Below are 19687 nucleotides of genomic sequence, written 5' to 3' on the forward strand. Positions count from 1 at the left end.
TATATATCAGTGTGGTACGATGTCTTCTAGTGCTTGAAATATATGCCTGTTCGATTGTCCGTGACAACTGAACCTTCTGGCAGACATGTTAAAATGTTCTCTCCACTTCTTCGTTGGGCCACAAGTTTCTGACTGCGTCAGTGGGAAGGGTGAAGAGGCGGTCAGCTTCAGAGCAGACCGACTGCACTTTCATCCCTCTCTTTTCTACCACAACAACTACACCCTCCCTCCCTTAGCTTTGATTTTCGTATTATACATACTATTTTCATAATGAATCTACCCCCCCCCGACCCCCCTCCGCTCCCCCACCCTGCTATCCTCCCCTGAAAACAGAGTGTGACTGCCTACATGGCGTGGGTAAGAACGGTCATTCATGTACAAGCCCACTCATATATATGAGTGAACGTGGGAGTGGCTTCCTATGAACAAAGAAGAAGATAACGAGAAAAAGAAGAAGATAATGAATGATGTCTGCTGACTTGTCATTGCACAACTGGTAGTAACCCGTCTTTTTACTTCGGAAAGGCAAGAAGAAAGTTTGGGGGGGGACAGGCAGATAAAAAAGAAAAGAAAAAAAAACACCCAAAACCCACCCTGTTTGTCCCAAGGATATTCAAAAATCATCCAAGCAAAATTCAAGTCCTGCAGTGCCAAGTTCAGCATCAGCAGTATCAGTGGAGAAACCAAAACGGCGCAGTGTCGAAGCGGGGCAAAGGCACGGCGCCAGGACTCAGTTGGGCTTCAGGTCATGCCCCAGCAGGGACTCCGAGATGGCGTCACACAGAGACAGCATGCGGAACGGTTCGTTCTGGCTGATTTCTGAGGCGTGAGGGACCGAGTCCGTGATCCAGAAGTTCTCGAACTTGGGCGAGCAGTTCATGAAGTTCTTCCACGACTGCTTGGGGAAGACCGGGTGGGTGACGTAAGCGCTGATCTTCTTCGCTCCCTTGTCCATCAAAGCCTGGGCAACCCACAAGTGTTCACGCTGACGTTTGTGATCGATGAGGGCCAGTGTATGATTGCAGCATAAAACTACTGAGGGTCAGTATGGCATTACTGCTAAAACTGACAGCTGTAACCACTGAAAGCCAGTATGGGATCACTGCTAAAACTGACAGCTGTACCTACTAAAAGCCAGCATGGGATCATTCCTAAAACTGACAGCTGTAACCACTGAAAGCCAGTATGGGATCACTCTTAAAACTGACAGCTGTAACCACTGAAAGCCAGTATGGGATCACTCTTAAAACTGACAGCTGTACCTACTAAAAGCCAGTATGGGATCATTCCTAAAACTGACAGCTGTAATCACTGACAGCCAGTATGGGATCACTGCTAAAACTGACAGCTGTAACCACTGAAAGCCAGTATGGGATCACTGCTAAAACTGACAGCTGTAACCACTGAAAGCCAGTATGGGATCACTGCTAAAACTGACAGCTGTAACCACTGAAAGCCAGTATGGGATCACTGCTAAAACTGACAGCTGTAACCACTGAAAGCCAGTATGGGATCACTGCTAAAACTGATAGCTGTAACTACTGAAAGCCAGTATGGGATCACTGCTAAAACTGACAGCTGTAACCACTGAAAGCCAGTATGGGATCACTCTTAAAACTGACAGTTGTACCCACTAAAAGCCAGTATGGGATCACTGCTAAAACTGACAGCTGTAACCACTGAAAGCCAGTATGGGATCACTCCTAAAACTGACAGCTGTAACTACTGAAAGCCAGTATGGGATCACTGCTAAAACTGATAGCTGTAACTACTGAAAGCCAGTATGGGATCACTGCTAAAACTGACAGCTGTAATCACTGACAGCCAGCATGGGATCACTGCTAAAACTGACAGCTGTAACCACTGAAAGCCAGCATGGGATCACTGCTAAAACTGACAGCTGTAACCACTGAAAGCCAGTATGGGATCACTCTTAAAACTGACAGCTGTACCTACTGAAAGCCAGTATGGGATCACTGCTAAAACTGACAACTGTAACCACTGAGAACCAAACATAAAACCTACAACTAATCAACGACAGCCAAACGATGCAAGGTCTATTCCTGTACGAATAAACAGATATAACAACTATAAATGCAAACAAAATGATGTCGTCTACTGAATATCAAACCCCCCCCCCCCCCCCTCTCCTTCTCCTTGTTCTCCCCCTCCCCTCCTCCGACACCCCCCACCCGCCCCACCCCCCCAGTACCTCCCACTGCCCCCCCCGCCCCCCGCTAACCACTTACCTTGGCACACTCTCGCAAGGTTCCCCCAGTCTGCACCAAGTCGTCCACAATGACAACGTGTTTCCCCTGGGGGTTACCTGCACAGCCAAAACCAAACCATAAACATCGGCATGGTTCCTCCGCTCGCTTATTTATCATCATTGTGGTCTTATTTATTTATTTATTTATTTATTATTATTATTATTTTTTTTATTTTTATTTTTTTTGCTGCCCCATCATCTGCACCGTTTCAGTGGCATTACTCCCACGCCGCTCATTTAGATTCCCCCATACACGGCCACACCCGGGTTCGTCCGTCGCAGATCCAGCGTCGGCAGTCCACAGGGAACCATCGATGTTAGGTCGCCTGGAGGCCACACACCAGAGGAGACCCTGCACTGCTGCTGAGTCACTTCGGTGGTGTTCAGTGGTGCCTGTTCTGATTTTACGTACTTAGGACACCACCTACTAAGCCCCCTACTAACAACAATAATGGCTTAGTCGCGGAGCCAGACTGAGTGAGCGTCCCCCCCAGAGTGGAGACCGCCACCACGTCCCTCAAACAACAGCCCCCGACGAATCCGCCGATACTGACGACATTGACAGGACTCACCCCAAGCACAGAAGTGGAGGGGTATCGAAACTGAGGTCACCATGAGAGCAGGGCATGAAAGGCCACAGACTTTGAGACTATTTTGTTTATATTGATGACGATGAAGGAGGAGGAGGATGACGATGATGATGACGATGTTGCTATGGAGGTCCATTTTGGTTTGGGACTGCGTGACAAGGCTGTACTCTACGCTTCCTGTCATAATGATATCCCGGCGTTAACCAGGCCCGAGAGATACAGACACTTGCAGTGTTGGTCAAGTAATTAGAGCAACACACCCAAAGACGCATCCTTGAAGTGGATGACACTCGACTGTGTGGTCCCAGTCTCCCCATTTAAGCCCACAGCACACTCAACTCTGGGTAGGAGCCGGCCACGGGCCGAAAAACCCACCTCCGCTGGGATTCGAACCCGCGTCCTCCCAGCCGTCAGTCCGCGACGCTAACCACTTCGCCACGGCGGCTGGTATTTATTTATTATTATTATTATTATTATTTTATTATTATTATTACTACTACTTTTTTATATTATAATTATTATTTATTTATTTATTTGTGTAAGCTTATCTATTATCTATTCACCTTTTTTTTTCTTTTTTTTTTTTCTCAAGGCCTGACTAAGCACGTTGGGTTACGCTGCTGGTCAGGCATCTGCTTGGCAGATGCGGTGTAGCGTATATGGATTTGTCTGAACGCAGTGACACCTCCTTGAGCTACTGAAACTGAAACTGAAACTCCTCCACTCGCTCGCCTTTTGAAGCACAACCGAAAAACTTTTCTTTTTCAATTTTTTTTTTTTTTTTTTTTTTTTAGTTTGATAATGATAATTAAGATACATAATTGTGTGTGTGTGTGTGTGTTTGTAACATGTCTGTGATTGGTGATGAGTTTCATTTTATAATGGAATGTCCCAATTATGATCAGTTACAAAATAGTTATGTTCCTAAAAAATATTTGTCTCCAAAATCGGTTTTTAATTTTTGTAATATGCTCAAAGGAGGCAAAAAAGTCATTTTAGCTGTAAGATGATTAGATTTGCAAATGTTGTCTAGTTATACTTTTGGAGTTAAAAGACATTTCTGTTTTCTGAACTTTTATGTGACATTGTTGTGTATTTGGAAATGTTTGTTCTGGGCACGAAAAGATTATTTTGTAGTAATCCTCCATGCTCCAATAGGAGTGAAAGGATAATTAAAACTTGAAACTTGAAACTTGTGTGTGCATGTGTGTGTGTGTGTGTATGTAGCGGGGGCTGTGTCAATATGTTTATTTGGTAAGTCGGGGGAGGAGGTAGACAAATAAAATATCTGACTGAAATGTAAAGCGATAGATTTTGTTTTAAATGTCTATAATTATGTTTGTTTTATATGATACACATCTTAACAGTTCTTCACTTGTTGAATTCTATTTTTCATTTGATTTGATAATGCTATTATGTGTATATCTTTTATGTAAATTCTTTTCCATGACTTTGATCCTCTTATGTATCTTTAATTATATCATTTGAACGTGTCTTGTTGTAATGTGCTCATTTAGGCAACACAACAACACCTTCTCGCCCTCTACCATCATCAGCTATATCTTCTTCTTCTTCTTCTGCGTTCACTCGTATGCACACGAGTGGGCTTTTACGTGTATGACTGTTTTTACCCTGCCATGTAGGCAGCCATACTCCGTTTTCGGGGGTGTGCATGCTGGGTATGTTCTTGTTTCCATAACCCACCGAACGCTGACATGGATTACAGGATCTTTAACGTGCGTATTAGATATTTTGCTTGCATATACACACGAAGGGGGTTCAGGCACTAGCAGGTCTGCACATATGTTGACCTGGGAGATCGTAAAAATCTCCACCCTTTACCCACCAGGCACCGTCACCGTGATTCGAACCTGGGACCCTCAGATTGACAGTCCAACGCTTTAACCACTCGGCTATTGCGCCCGTCTACTGGTTTCTGTAATACTGAAAGGCTTACAGCTGGAGGAAGGCGGCAGAATGGTTAACTCACTCCGCACAAATAGTTTTCTCCCTTGCTTTCCCCTGCAGATGACCCATTTGTTAGCGTTAGGAAAAAAAATCACAGTTTCAGTTTCAGTTTCAGTAGCTCAAGGAGGCGTCACTGCGTTCGGAAAAATCCATATACGCTACACCACCACATCTGCCAAGCAGATGCCTGACCAGCAGCGTAACCCAATGCGCTTAGTCAGGCCTTGAGAAAAAAAGAAAAAGAAAAAAAAAGGTGAATAAATAATAGATAAGCATACATAAATAAGTAAATAAATAAATAAATAAATAATTACAATATAAAAAAATCACAAAAAAATACAAAACATAAAGTAACTGAATGAAACTCCCTGTATTTCACCCACAGACCTCTTTCCTCACGTCATGTGTACGCCCACCCCCCTCCCTCTCTTCACAGCCCAAAGAAGCTGAGTCACTGTTAGTAACTTCTTGGCTGGAAGCTTTCTTCACTGCAGATACTTTATTCAGTGTCTTCATCATCCTCGACAATGTTGAAACCTTCAGTTTGAAGTATTTCAATCACCTCAGCAGCAGTAAAAACCCGCTGTCGTGATCTAGTTAGCTCCAAAAATTTCCACTTGTATCGCCTGCAACGCCATTTACAATACGTATGCGGATTAGCTTGTCATGTGGGGTACCAAGGTCAACGGCTGGCCAGAGAGTGTATAGTTACGGAACCTCACGAAGAAACTTTCCTTTCAACCCTTGACACGTTCGCAATGCCTGGTGTAGCTGCGATTTTTATGCTACCCCTTGAGGAAAATGTGGAAAAATTTTGAATTGTCGAAACCGCTGTAGTGTTCCATTGTCCAGAACGCTACCTTACGTCAGGAATGCTATAACGTTCCATTGTCCGGAGTGAGTTAAAATGCTCATCTGCCAACACAGTGGCTGTGAGGGTCTGGGATCGATTCCTGCTCACGCTCTTTCCCCCCAAGTTTGACTGGAAAAATCGACGGGCGCAATAGCCGAGTGGTTAAAGCGTTGGACTGTCAATCTGAGGGTCCTGGGTTCGAATCACGGTGACGGCGCCCGGTGGGTGAAGGGTGGAGATTTTTACGATCTCCCAGGTCAACATACGTGCAGACCTGCTAGTGCCTGAACCCCCTTCGTGTGTATACGCAAGCAGAAGATCCAATACGCACGTTAAAGATCCTGTAATCCATGTCAGTGTTCGGTGGGTTATGGAAACAAGAACATACCCAGCATGCACACCCCCGAAAACGGAGTATGGCTGCCTACGTGGCGGGGTAAAAACGGTCATACACGTAAAAGCCCACTCGTGTGCATACGAGTGAACGTGGGAGTTGCAGCCCACGAACGCAGAAGAAGAAGAAGAAGAAGACTGGAAAAATCAAACTCAGCATCTAGTCATTCGGATGAGACGATAAACCGAGGTTCTGTTGCACCATGAACTTGGCACACTGAAAAAAACCCAAAACAACCCATGGCAACAAAATTCCCTCTGATAGGTACACAAATATATATGCATGCACTCAAGGCCTGACTAAGCACATTGGGCTATGCTGTTGGTTAGGCATCTGCCTGGCAGGAGTGGTGAAGTGCACATGGATTTGTCCGAACATAAACGCCTCCTTGAGAAACTGAAACTGAAACTTGCAGCTGGAGTAACAGGGGCCATTTAACTCATTCAGGCAAACAAACAAACAAACAAAAAACTCATTCAGGCCCACACCTAAGCAAAGCTCTGGCACTGAACTTCACTTCAATAAAACAGTTTCCATGTTTCTATGTGTGCATAAAAACTGCAGACAAAAGGAACTAACTTCTTCATTATTTCCAGCTGTGTCCACACATCTCAATTTGGAGGGGGAAAAACATAACAAAAACTAAAACAAATACAAAAAAAAAAAAAAAAAAAAAAAAAAAAAAAAAACCAACACAACGATAAACCAAAAAATCCAAAAAACCCCACAAGGTTGATTTCAGTATATTCATCAAGATATCTTGCTATAGCACATGTTCTCAAAGCTCTATGTGCTACATTTCCTCCGCTTTCCCCCGTCAGATTTGCAGGGAATCCTGCTGAAGCTGTAAACTCCCTGGATTTTTTCTGTCTTCTGATTTGTTTGAATTTTTTTTAAAAAAAAGGGTCTTGTGAGCACATGTATACAACTTTAACAAATTCTTCCTTCACAATAGCCGAGCGATTAACTCTCTCCATACGAATGGCGAAAGAGACGACGTTAACAGCGTTTCACCCCAGTTACCATCATCAAAATACTGCAAGCGGAAGGCTCTTACACTGAAGACGTGAATGTTGACAAAGAATACCACAATTCTGACGACGGAAGCTAAAGGTTGGGTCATTCAGACACCCACTGGACATCCGAGGGGTCTGTGTAGAGGAGAAGAGAGGACTGGCCGTACTGAGTGAGTTAGAGTGCTGGACTTTCAATCTGAGGCTCTTGGGTTCGAATCTCCATAACGGCGTTTGATGGGTAAAGGGTGGAGATTTTTCCTATCTCCCAGGTCAACATAACTGCAGACCTGCTAGTGCCTGAACCCCTTTTGCATTTGTATACAAATGAAGAAGATCAAATACTCATGATAATGATCTAGTGATCCATGTCAGTGTTTGGTGGGTTTTGGAAACAAGAACACACCCAGCATGCACATCCATGAAAACAGAGTATGGCTGCCTATTTGGCAGGGTAAATAAACACTATGGTCATGCACGTAAAATGTTGCATGTCTGTAGATGTGTGAGTGACTGACTGAATGACACAGGAAATGAACGATGAGCGCCCAAAAGGCAGCTGTCAGTTGGCTCTACACCCAGGTAGGCAGCTGTAGGTGCTATAGAAATATCCCTATCATCATCATTATCATCATCATCACCTGACGGGCGCAATAGCTGAATGGTTAAAGCGTTGGACTTTCAATCTGAGGATCCCGGGTTCGAATCACGGTGACGGGGCCTGGTGGGTAAAGGGTGGAGATTTTTACGATCTCCCAGGTCAACATATGTGCAGACCTGCTAGTGCCTGAACCCCCTTCGTGTGTATATGCAAGCAGAAGATCAAATACGCACGTTAAAGATCCTGTAATCCATGTCAGCGTTCGGTGGGTTATGGAAACAACAACATACCCAGCATGCACACCCCCGAAAACGGAGTATGGCTGCCTACATGGCGGGGTAAAAACGGTCATACACGTTAAAGCCCACTCGTGTGCATATGAGTGAACGCAGAAGAAGAAGAAGAATCATCATCACCACTACTCACTCACCGTCCTTGACGGTCACGATCCTCTTTGTCCCGTCGCGCACCTTGGCACAGATGATGGTCAGCTCCTCAGGGAAGTGGCGGTGGAAGCGTTTGTAAGCGCCATCGTCCGGAAAGGCGAACGCCAGGTCGTTGCGATCCGGTAACTTCTCCAGCTCCCGCTGCATCAGCGGAATGGCCGTCTCCAACCTGCAGTTTTCAATTTCGATTTCTCAAGGGGAGGCGTCGCTGCGTTCTGACAAATCCATATGCGCTACACCACGTCTGCCAGGCAGATGCCTGACCAGCAGCGTTTTGTCAGGTCTTGAGTGCGTGTATGTATATCATTTATTTACCTATCAGAGTGGATTTCTTTCTACAGAATGCTTGCCAGAGGGCAACAGTTATGTTGCCATGTTGTTTTTGTCAGGGTGAAAACAGAAAAAAGAAAAGGCGGCAATACAAGGGCATTCAGGAGTCATGACCTGGGTGCGGCCCGGCCTGCTTAAAGAGTAAGAAGTTCAGGGCCGAAACACTTGACTTTGGGGGGGCTCCTTCTCTAAAGACATTGTACTGTCCAGCTTTCCCCAGAATTTCTTATCACAGACACTCACGGACACTGTATCAGCAGATAAGCGTCTTAATCACTGTGCCACCTTCCTCCATGCACTTCGTCTGCTCCGCATAGGCGGATAGTTTGCACAGGACAGGAATGTCAGACCCCTGCCGGAGTCTGCACTAGTTGGGTCACGGTTAAGTATGTGTAATTAAAAGGAAATTTTCTATCTAAAATTACGTTTAAATAACATACTTACCGTGACCCAACTAGTGCAGACTCCGGCAGGGGTCTGACATTCCTGTCCTGTGCAAACTATCCGCCTATGCGGAGCAGACGAAACTACGGCCGATAACCTCCCGGAAGTAGGTAACCTCCCCTTTGTCCCGCTGGTTATTGCCCTCTTTTTCCGGCAGCCATCATGACTCCTGTACCTGTGCTCTTCATACGGCTAAGTTTTTTCGTATTTTCTGTCTGTCTGTCGATTCTCTGGCGTTCTTGTTTGTGGTCAAATTATGTCTCCAACCAGGTCACATAATTATGTAGCTCGATTGTGGAAAGGGAACAGCAGCATGAACCCTTGAAAGAAGATACAACCACTGCCAGCTGAAAGCAAAACTGGAAGAAGGAGCCAGTGGTCAGGCATGACCAGACAGGTCCCAAGGTTGTCATAGCCGAGGGGTGGCAATGGGGACAAGCTCCCATTGTCTTTAAAATGCCCCTCACGGCGTGCGTCTCCAACAGCCTCTGACAACTAAGTCCAGATCCTAGCCTGCTCGTGTGGCTTAGATATAAGCCCGGCAGTAGAAAAAGGGGTGAAGGCGGGTTACCTGGCGCCTGAAAACCAGTGCTTTGGGTAGATGGGGCTCATCAGTCTGGGAAGACAGCTCATCTAAGAGAAGGAAAACTCTGATTTCAAACCTCCGCTGCCTTGCGGCCATACCCACTCATAGGAAAGGCTTTGGGAGTCAACCTTGAGGAAAAATCCGGGCAGTCCTTCCAAGAGAAGGAAAACTCCCAAGAGAAAACCCTGCCACCGTTACCAGAACAGGAGATCACCGAAGACGGCGCCACAGTGGCCTCTCTAAGGGGCGTGATCTAGTCAAAACCGGCTGTGCACGCACTCTACGACATATGGCTACGCAGACATGACCAGTCAGGCCCTGACATGGACCCCTCCCCTCCCCTCCCCTCCCCTTCCCAAGGGAAGAGAAAGACCAGCTAACCAAGAAACGCACAGCAAAGAGGAGGAGGAATTTTGTTCAGTGTTCGGTCACACATGATGGCGATTGTTGACACAATGTTGAAGTATTTATTTCCACATATGATCGTTATCATTAAATGAAATCTCATTAAAAAAACAACAAAAAACAAAAAACTGGCCCAAAAGAGATGTCTAAGCATTCACCAAGAAAGATGGGGCCTTACCTGGAGCCAGCAAGAGGCAAAGACACAGGACGGGAGACTGGGGAGGGCGCTCGTTCGCAACCCTACACCACAGGAGTAGTAAAAGGTATTTATAAGTCAGTCAGTATGAAAAAAGAACACTGCACTTCATTACACGTAACTCAAAACAATCAGTTTTGACAGGCGCAATAGCCCAACGGTTAAAGCGTTAGACTTTCAATCTGAGGGTCCCGGGTTCGAATCACTGTGATGGCGCCTGGTGGGTAAAGGGTGGAGATTTTTACGATCTCCCAGGTCAACATATGTGCAGACCTGCCAGTGCTTGAACGCACTTCGTGTGTATACACGACCAGAAGTAAAAATGGTCATACACGTAAAAGCCCATGTGCGTATATACAAGTGACTGTGGGAGTTGCAGCCCACGAACGCAGAAGAAGATGATCAGTTTAAACTTAATAATGGATAATCATGTACATATATTTTGTCATTTGGGCTACGCCGCTGGTCAGGCATCTGCTTGGCAGATGTGGTGTAGCGTATATGGATTTGTCCGAACGCAGTGACGCCTCCTTGAGCTACTGAAACTGTCATTTACTGTTATAGATTTAAGGGTTTCTGTTTTTAAGTCAGCGTAATGATGCCAAATAAAAATGAACTGGATGGCTGTTAATGTATTCTCCATCACTGCCAGGATTCTTGGGAAGTACCGACAAAACTGATGACTGAGGAATTATAGTATCAAAGAAGCAGAGTCTCTCCTGCAGGGCATGTATGTTGTGGATATATACACACAACGGAACATGCACATACACATTACACACATATGAAACACTCACAACACACACACATGTGCACAGACACATATACACACACACACACAAAACACACACTGAAAAAACTGGTTACCGAGGCATGACGGTATCAGAGAAATAGAATCTCTCCTGCAAGGCATGTATGTTGTGGATATATATACACCAACACAACATGCACATAGAAAACACACACACACAAACACACAACACTCACACACACACACACGTACAGAAAACACACACTGACACAACTGGTTACCGAGGGATGACGGTATCGGAGAAGTAGAATCTCTCCTGCAAGGCATGGATGTCATAGATGAGGATCTGAGCGGGTCCCTTAGAGCTCAGGGGTATCGCTGACAGCAACGTGGCCAGGGTCTGAAGACAAGACAAGAACGCACGAAACAATTAGGGGGCAAGCGGTAACACACCTGACTTGGAGGCGAGTGTCCATGGGTTCTTCTTCTTCTTCTTCTGCGTTCACTCGTATGCACACGAGTGGGCTTTTACGTGTATGACCGCTTTTAACCTGCCATGTAGGCAGCCATACTCCATTTTCAGGGGTGGGCATGCTGGGTATGTTCTTGTTTCCATAACCCACCGAACGCTGACATGGATTACAGGATCTTTAACGTGCGTATTTGATCTTCTGCTTGCATATACACACGAAGGGGGTTCAGGCACTAGCAGGTGTGCATATATGTTGACCTGGGAGATCGTAAAAATCTCCACCCTTTACCCACCAGGCGCCGTCACCGTGATTCAAACCCGGGACCCTCAGATTGACAGTCCAACGCTTTAACCACTCGGCTATTGCGCCCATCTCCCATGGGTTCGAATCCCATGCACAGACCGAGATTCTTACTCCCATATCCCTCCACTCAGACCCTGAATGGTGGTCTGGGTGTTAGTCTTTCCAACGCGATGACAAACTGGAGTCATGTGTGCAGCATGCATGTGTAAAAGAACCTGCAGCAAGAAAATGGTTGTCCATGGCAAAATCCTGTCGAAAAATCCATTTTGATAGTAAACAAAAGGAAATTTTTTCCCCCTAAAATTACGTTTAACTTCGCTGCTTCCAGTAACACAAGGGAGGTTATTTGACACAGCTTCTTTCGATTTCGAAGAAGAAGAAAGAGAAGGGAGATATAGGGAAGGAGGAAGAAGGTGGAAAAGAATGTGAAGAAGGAAAAAGAAGGGCAAGAAAATTTTTAAAAAAAAGGAATAAAAACAGAAGAAGGAGAAGAAAAAGAAGAAGAAAAAGGAGGGAGAGATAGAGAAGTGGAAAAGAAGGAATACAAAGAAGAGTAAGATAAAAGAAAAAAAAAAGAAACAGAAGAAGAAACAGAGAAAGAAGAAGAGAAGATGAAGGAGGAGGAAGAGAGGCAGAAGAAGAAAACGGGTGGGAAAGAATACGAAGACGAATAAAAAAAAAGAAGAAGAAAAAAAGAAAGGTAAGAAGAAAGCAAAGAAGGAGAAAAAGAACAGAAATGGAAAATGATGAGGACAAAGAAAGAAAAGAAAGGAAATGAAGACGAAGAGGAAAGAGAATGAATGAATGAATGAATGAATGAATGAATCTTTATTTTCCAATGGTGAAGACATTAGCACTTTGGCCGACTCACACATCTGACGTTGATCTAAGAGACACACAAACACACAGCCATATAAATGTTGTTATACTTAATACATGTATAATGTACAAGTATTACACAGCGTCAAGAAGTGGAGAAAGAAGAGCAAGAAGGATGAGGAGGGAATAAGAAGAGCAAGAAGGACGAGGGAGAGAATAAGAAGAGCAAGAAGGATGAGTGATGGAATAAGAAGAGCAAGAAGGACGAGGGAGAGAATAAGAAGAGCAAGAAGAAGAGAAAGAGAAAGAAAGAGGAGGAGGAGGAGAAGAAGAAGAAGAAGGAGGGAAAAGGAGGAGAAGAAGATGACAAAGGGCAAGGAGAACTAGAAAAAAAGAGGAGGAAGAAGAAGATGAAGAAGGAGATCAAAAAGAAGTGAGAGAGAAAAAAAAAAGAAAAAAAAAAAAAGAGAGAGAGAGAAGAAAACAGAGATACTACACTGTCGTCACCTTGGCAGTGGCGATCTGTCCTTCATTGTCGATGCGTTCCATGGTGCCCGTCGGAAAGTAGGGCATGATGAAATGAAACGACTTGGCCAGGTACCTGCAATGTAAATACATCACCAAAGATCAGCCATTTTTCAGCAAGACCACGTGTGTACCAAGTGCTGCAAAATGATCCAAACCATCGACAGGCGCAACAGCCGAACGGTTAAAGCGTTGGACTTTCAATCTGAGGGTCCCCGGGTTCAAATCACGGTGACGGCGCCTGGTGGGTAAAGGGTGGAGATTTTTACGATCTCCCAGGTCAACATATGTGCAGACCTGCCAGTGCCTGAACCCCCTTCGTGTGTATACGCAAGCAGAAGATCAAATACGCACGTTAAAGATCCTGTAATCCATGTCAGCGTTTGGTGGGTTATGGAAACAAGAACATACCCAGTATGCACACCCCCGAAAACGGAGTGTGGCTGCCTACATGGCAGGGTAAAAAACGGCCATACACGTAAAAGCCCACTCGCATATATATGAGTGAACGTGGGAGTTGCAGCCCACGAACACAGAAGAAGAAGAAAGATAATGTGTTCATTTTCCTTTCAGAAGAGTGCATGTTATATACACTTTCTTTTAGTAGTTTGCATGCTTCTTTTTTTCTTTTTTTTTACCCTGCCTGACCAAAACATTCCTTGAGTGTGGGAGTCACAGCCCACGAACGAAGAAGAAGAAGAAGATCCAAACCAGGATAACAAAAATTCAAGCGACTAAAGGGAAATACCTTGTGACATGAGAACCAAAGTGCTCATCATGGGAGATTGATATGAAATGAGGAACAACTTCCACAAAGATACAAACAAACTGTGGGAGAGAACATGAAGTAACAACTCCTCTGAGAAACAATTCATGCATGGCAAATGGGGTTATCAACAATCGATAATATCTTCTTCTTCTGCGTTCACTCGTATGAACACGAGTGGGCTTTTTACGTGTATGACCGTTTTTAACCTGCCATGTAGGCAGCCATACTCCATTTTCAGGGGGTGTGCATGCTGGGTATGTTCTTGTTTCCGTAACCCACTGAACGCTGACATGGATTACACGATCTTTAACGTGCGTATTTGATCTTCTACTTGCATATACACACGAAGGGGGTTCAGGCACTAGCAGGTCTGCACGTATGTTGACCTGGGAGATCGTAAAAATCTCCACCCTTTACCCACCAGGCGCCGTCACTGTGATTCGAACCCGGGACCCTCAGACTGACAGTCCAACGCTTTAACCACTCGGCTACTGCGCCCGTCATCGATAATATCAAAACTACATGTACACGGACACATCTGTACACATGTGCATAATATATACACTTGATAAAATAAGAACATACATATATTCAAACACACAGACATGCATAATTAACACGGGAGCTGTGCATATATTCATGCCACTGTATTTTGGCCCGCAAAGTCTTTCAACACATAAACAGACATCAGAATCTCTTCAGCTGTGGTTGGTTGTAGGTGTGCACTGAACTAATTTCAGAATTCAACAATGGTGATAGGGTAAAACGATGATTTGCGTACAAAGCGTTACTTCCCTGGCAAAGACCACACACATATGCAAAATTACTTCATCAAGTGATGCATGCTGAGTAAAAAAGAAAAGTTTAGTTTGTATATATGCATACAGAGTTGCATGTGAACAATATGATCATTATTTCTGGTTGCTAACACTTACATTGATGTTTTCTTTTTTATTTGCATAGAAAGTTTATGAACATTAATCAAAAATCATATATACAACCACAGATACAGTAGATTCTTGGGCATATACATGTGCATATCAATATGAGAACTTGTGCATGCACATGCATGTGGAGTAATGGCCTAGAGGTAATAAGTCTGCCTAGGAAGCGAGAGAATCTGAGCGTGCTGGTTCAAATCACAGCTCAGCCGCCGATATTTTCTCCCCTTCCACTAGACCTTGAGTGGTGGTCTGGACGCTAGTCATTCGGATGAGACGATAAACCGATGTGGGTGTGCAGCATGTAATAAGTGCACGTAAAATAACCCATGGCAACAAAAGGGTTGCTCCTGGCCAAATTCTGTAGAAAAATCCACTTCGATAGGACAAACAAATAAAACTGCATGCAGAAAAAAATACAAAAAACGAATGGGTGCTGCTGTAGTGTAGCGATGCGCTCTCCCTGGGAAAAGCAGCCCGAATTTCACACAGAAAAATCTGTTGTGATATAAAGAAATACAAATACAAATACAAATACACTCACACGTACACATGCACACTCACACAGACACACACACACACACGCACACGAACCATGGATTCACCTTGGTATGGCATACAGCACCGACAACTGTTCAAATATGATGCCAGGGCTGTGAAAGCTGCCCAGAAATATCACTGTAACAGAAACAGCATCAGCTGAACAGGTTCCTGTCAGCAACGGAACAATAGCAAGAGGAGGAAGAAGAAGAGTATATGAAGCAACTGCCATCTCTGGACACAGTATTGGAAGAAGTAAAACAAAAAAACAGCACCCCGAAGAACCTGTAAAAAAAAACACACACCCCAAAATGGAAAAGAAAATCAGGCACAAGTACAATCATATTCATACTCATGATAAACCCAGAACACGCTTCTGATGTTGATCATTCCATCAATTATTTGCCATAGGATTACAAAAATTCACCTACACATTAACAACATTATACACACACTACAATCAATTAGATAACAGCCAAAATTCACACACGCACACACACACACACAATGCCAGCGGGAACCTCACACATCCTCAGCGCAAAAAGAAAGAAGAACAAGAGAGGCAAGGCCTTCAAGACTCACTTGTGATACACTTAAAAAAAAATCCAAGCTTTTTATGTATTGAGAATAATTTCAAAATGTAATGTTTAAGATGAGAAAGATCAGTTTAAAGCAAATTAAGTCCCCTAGCATTAATTACAGAGTAATTTCCCTTTTTTACTATCTGCACCAAAATGTTTGCAAAATAAATAAAACTTCCATGCTTAGCAAAAGAAGTTCCTGTTTGAACAAAAAATGATAATAATGACTGCTCTTGTTGTTGGGTCAGAATATCAGATCAAAGTGCCAAGTTTAGAAAATACAAAAAATATAACAGTAAATGCAGTTTGCATATAATTAGGCTTCATTTTTTGGGTTTTTTTTTTGTGCCCATCCCAGAGGTGCAATATTGTTTTAAGCAAGATGACTGGAAAGAACTGAATTTTTCCTATTTTTATGCCTAATTTGGTGTCAACTGACAAAGTATTTGCAGAGAAAATGTCAATGATAAAGTTTACCACGGACACACAGACACACACTTACACACACACAGACAACCGAACACCGAGTTAAAACATAGACTCACTTTGTTTACACAAGTGAGTCAAAAAAGGATGCAATACAGTAAGAATACTCCCTTATCAAGGCTGGGAAGGACAAAAAAACATTCCCAGAAACAAACAAACAAAAACAGAATGAATCAGCAAGCCAGAGAATAAGGAAGGAAGGAAGAGAAGAAGGGGTGGCAGAAAGGGGAGGTGGGGTAGGGGTGGGGTAGGGGTGGGGAAAGGGTATTCAATGTTTGAGCAGAAAATCATGTGGTTACTCGTATCAGCTCTTTGTTTACTTCCTTTTTGTTGGTTTCAGAAATGTGTGTGTGTGTGTTCATGATGCTTCATATGCTCATTTGTAATCTCTTATAATTACCACTGCTGCTGCTTCTGTAAATAAAGTTCCAGAGAGAGAAGGTTAAAAACATAAAAAAAAAAAATCCCACAGCAACAACAGTGTTATCATACAATCACAAACAGCCGAAGCAATGAAAGAAAGCATGCTTTACAGTATACAGTTTTCCTTCAACATTTGATATTGATCTTTAGAAAATCTTAAACACACACAAACACATACAGAGACACACATAAACACACACATACGCGCCCGCTTCCTTCTTAAGTTTATTTCAGATTGGCAGTTATAATACTCTTCCAAAAATGAACTGTTCAAAGAAACAAAAACATATTGAGATTTGTTATAAATGTGTAAGTGATACATAATATACAGCCACAAGAAATTGTAAAATGATGATAAAAAAAAAAGAAAAAAGAAAGAAAAGGAAAGACAACTGTTGTGAGGCAACATACAAACACGTACCATCCTTTCCCGCCATATCCCCAACGTCCTCGATGAAGAGGTTAGGGAAACCATCATGAAAAGTGCGCCACTCAATGGAGTCACACAGCTGAACTTTTCGCCTTCGTTCTCCATCCTGACCCTGATGGGAAATAATTAAAAACGAAAAGATGAATCTACGATACAGGTGAGGAATGGGACACCTAAAAAGATTGTCAAGCTTTGTGTGTGTGTGTGTGTGTGTGTGTGTGTGTGTGTGAGATGAATGAGCAACAATGGCTTTAAAAAATATCTACTTCATTTTTTTGACATCAAGCCATCAAAAAATATACAAAGCATAAGAACATTTAAAACCGACCAAACAAGAGAAAGTAGATTTGAAAAAAAAGTGTGTGTGTGTGTGTGTGTGTGTGTGTGTGTGTGTGTGTGTGTGTGTGTGTGTGTGTGTGTGTGTGTGTGTGCATGTGTGTGTATAGTGTGTGTGTCAGGGGAGGGGTGGGGAGGAAGTGGTAGTGCTGTGAACACACAAGCTAATTAAGTGTGTAAATTTGTACACACCTGATACAAATCACTTTTATTTTTCCATCACAGTGATGGGTTGTTTTCAGGACTTTTTAACTGTCTGATTCTCCATCGCCCGCACCATTTCAGCGGCATCATGAAATGTCCTGTACTGTTCATCCTCAGTCCAGCAATGGCATACACATCCACTCCCATGTTCGTCTGCTGTGGTCCCAGTGCCAACAGTCCACATGGAGCTACCGAGACTCCATGCTGCTGCCAAGTCACTTGGGTGGTGTTCAGTCGTGTCTGTTTGGATTTAATGTAAGCAGGACACCACCTCTTCTAAGTCCCCTACAATTCTTCTCTTGTGTTCGTGAACTGCAACCACCATGTTCACTCATGCACAGGTAGGCCCTTACGTGCACTACCCTTTTTACCCTCATAGGCAGTCATACTCCATTTTGGGAGCTGCGAATGCCGAGTACGTTCTTGTTTTTATAACCACTGAATGCTGACATGAATTATCAAATCTTTCATTTGTCCGTTTGATCTTCTGTGGGCGTATACACAAGAACTTGATGAAGGGGGTTTAGGCACTGGCAGGTCTGCAAATCTCATCTGTTAATGGGGGACTGGAAAAATCTCCACCCTTTACCAATCAGGCACCATGACAAGAATTTGAGCCCATGACCCTCAGACTGAAAGTCCAGTGCTTTAACCGCTTGCCTGTTGCACCTGTCAACTGACTTGTGATGACAATGATCACTTAGGGAACCAGACTGAGCAAATGTTCCCTCCAGAGTGAAGACAGCCACTATGTCCCTCCAGTGACAGTCCCCATGAATCTGCCAAGACTGAACATCTTAACAGGAACTAATAAAAATCATGAAAGTGGAGGGAACTTGAAACTGATATCATCATGATGACAGGGCAGATCTCTGAGGTGACTCAAACCTGCTTTCTCAGTCTTCAGTTCTTGATGCTGACTACTTCACCATGTTGGATGGTACTGCTTCCAAGACTTGCACTATACTTGCTTGACATTGTGTGTATTAATTATTCGTCATTATTACTGAGCACTGCATTCTTACTAGGGTACTACTTAATTTAAAGTTAAATGCAACAGTCTTTTGCCTGCTTAATCTGGTTTGTTGTTGACAGCAGTCCTAGTTTAAACATTTACAACTTCTATAAAATGAAAAAAAGCTTTCTGATTTCATAATAATGAAATCTCAATTAAACCACATCACATAGACCGACAAGGAAATAAATGCATACCTTGCTCTTTCCATCACACTTGTTAGCAATGGTTCTCGCCAAGTTCTCCATGGTGGGGTGGTAGTACAGCAACACACTGTCACCCAGCACTGGGGACGTTTGGCGAACCGTCAGACTCATGGTGATGGGCTGGCACTATCTGTCAACAGTCTCAGTCCTCTGGATTCCGAGTAGATCAGGCGCGAGCGTCTGAAATGGGTGCGTTTTTCGCCGCTAAAAAAAGCTGAGCTCTTTCGACTTACGAAATTAGCATTCTCTGAAATATGTGGCAAAGCTTACTGTCTCCAGTCGTGTGTTTGGGGGAGTTATTCACGAGGCAAAACAAGTAAAGTGCAGAGCCATACAGCTTCTGCTTTCGATTGTTTACACCTCGCAGGAAGTGTGGGCATAGTAAGTGCACTGAAACTGAAACTAGTGCACTGATACTGGTGACATCATACACTGTTCCTCGCACCACCCCACCCCTTTTCAACCATCCCTTCCCCTCTTCTCTTTATCCTTCCCTCCAAAGCTTTCAGTTATCAGGGACACGAATGCAGATTTTCCTAATAAAGCTATCGAAATCGTTAAAACACATCCAAACAGGCCATTTCTTTGACATGAAATAAACGAGCAAAAGTCTACAGCTTATCTAATTATAAAATGATTTATTGATTATTATTTACAAAACGGAATAAGAAATAAACGAAAGCTATTATACATTCCCAAATTTGGTTAGAAAATTATTATGAGAAGAAACTGATTAACAAAAACACAAACAATCCTGTCTTATGTGACCCACATTTCCATCTTCAACCTT

General features: G+C 43.6%; 1 protein-coding gene across 1 annotated transcript; it reads right to left on the minus strand.

Moving 5' to 3' along the window:
* Positions 1-359: 359 nt before the first annotated feature.
* On the minus strand, positions 360-19288 carry LOC143290873 (uncharacterized). The gene is made up of 8 exons (XM_076600412.1): positions 18889-19288; positions 17128-17248; positions 15282-15354; positions 12949-13042; positions 11128-11246; positions 8119-8303; positions 2250-2326; positions 360-961 (listed from the first exon to the last, which is right to left on the minus strand). Exons 1-8 carry the CDS (start codon positions 19006-19008, stop codon positions 731-733), a joined length of 1020 nt encoding a protein of 339 aa, XP_076456527.1. The 5' UTR covers positions 19009-19288; the 3' UTR covers positions 360-730.
* Between the last annotated feature and the right edge of the window lie 399 nt (positions 19289-19687).

This window comes from Babylonia areolata, chromosome 16 (genome assembly GCF_041734735.1).
Source record: "Babylonia areolata isolate BAREFJ2019XMU chromosome 16, ASM4173473v1, whole genome shotgun sequence".
Lineage (NCBI taxonomy): Eukaryota > Metazoa > Mollusca > Gastropoda > Neogastropoda > Buccinidae > Babylonia > Babylonia areolata.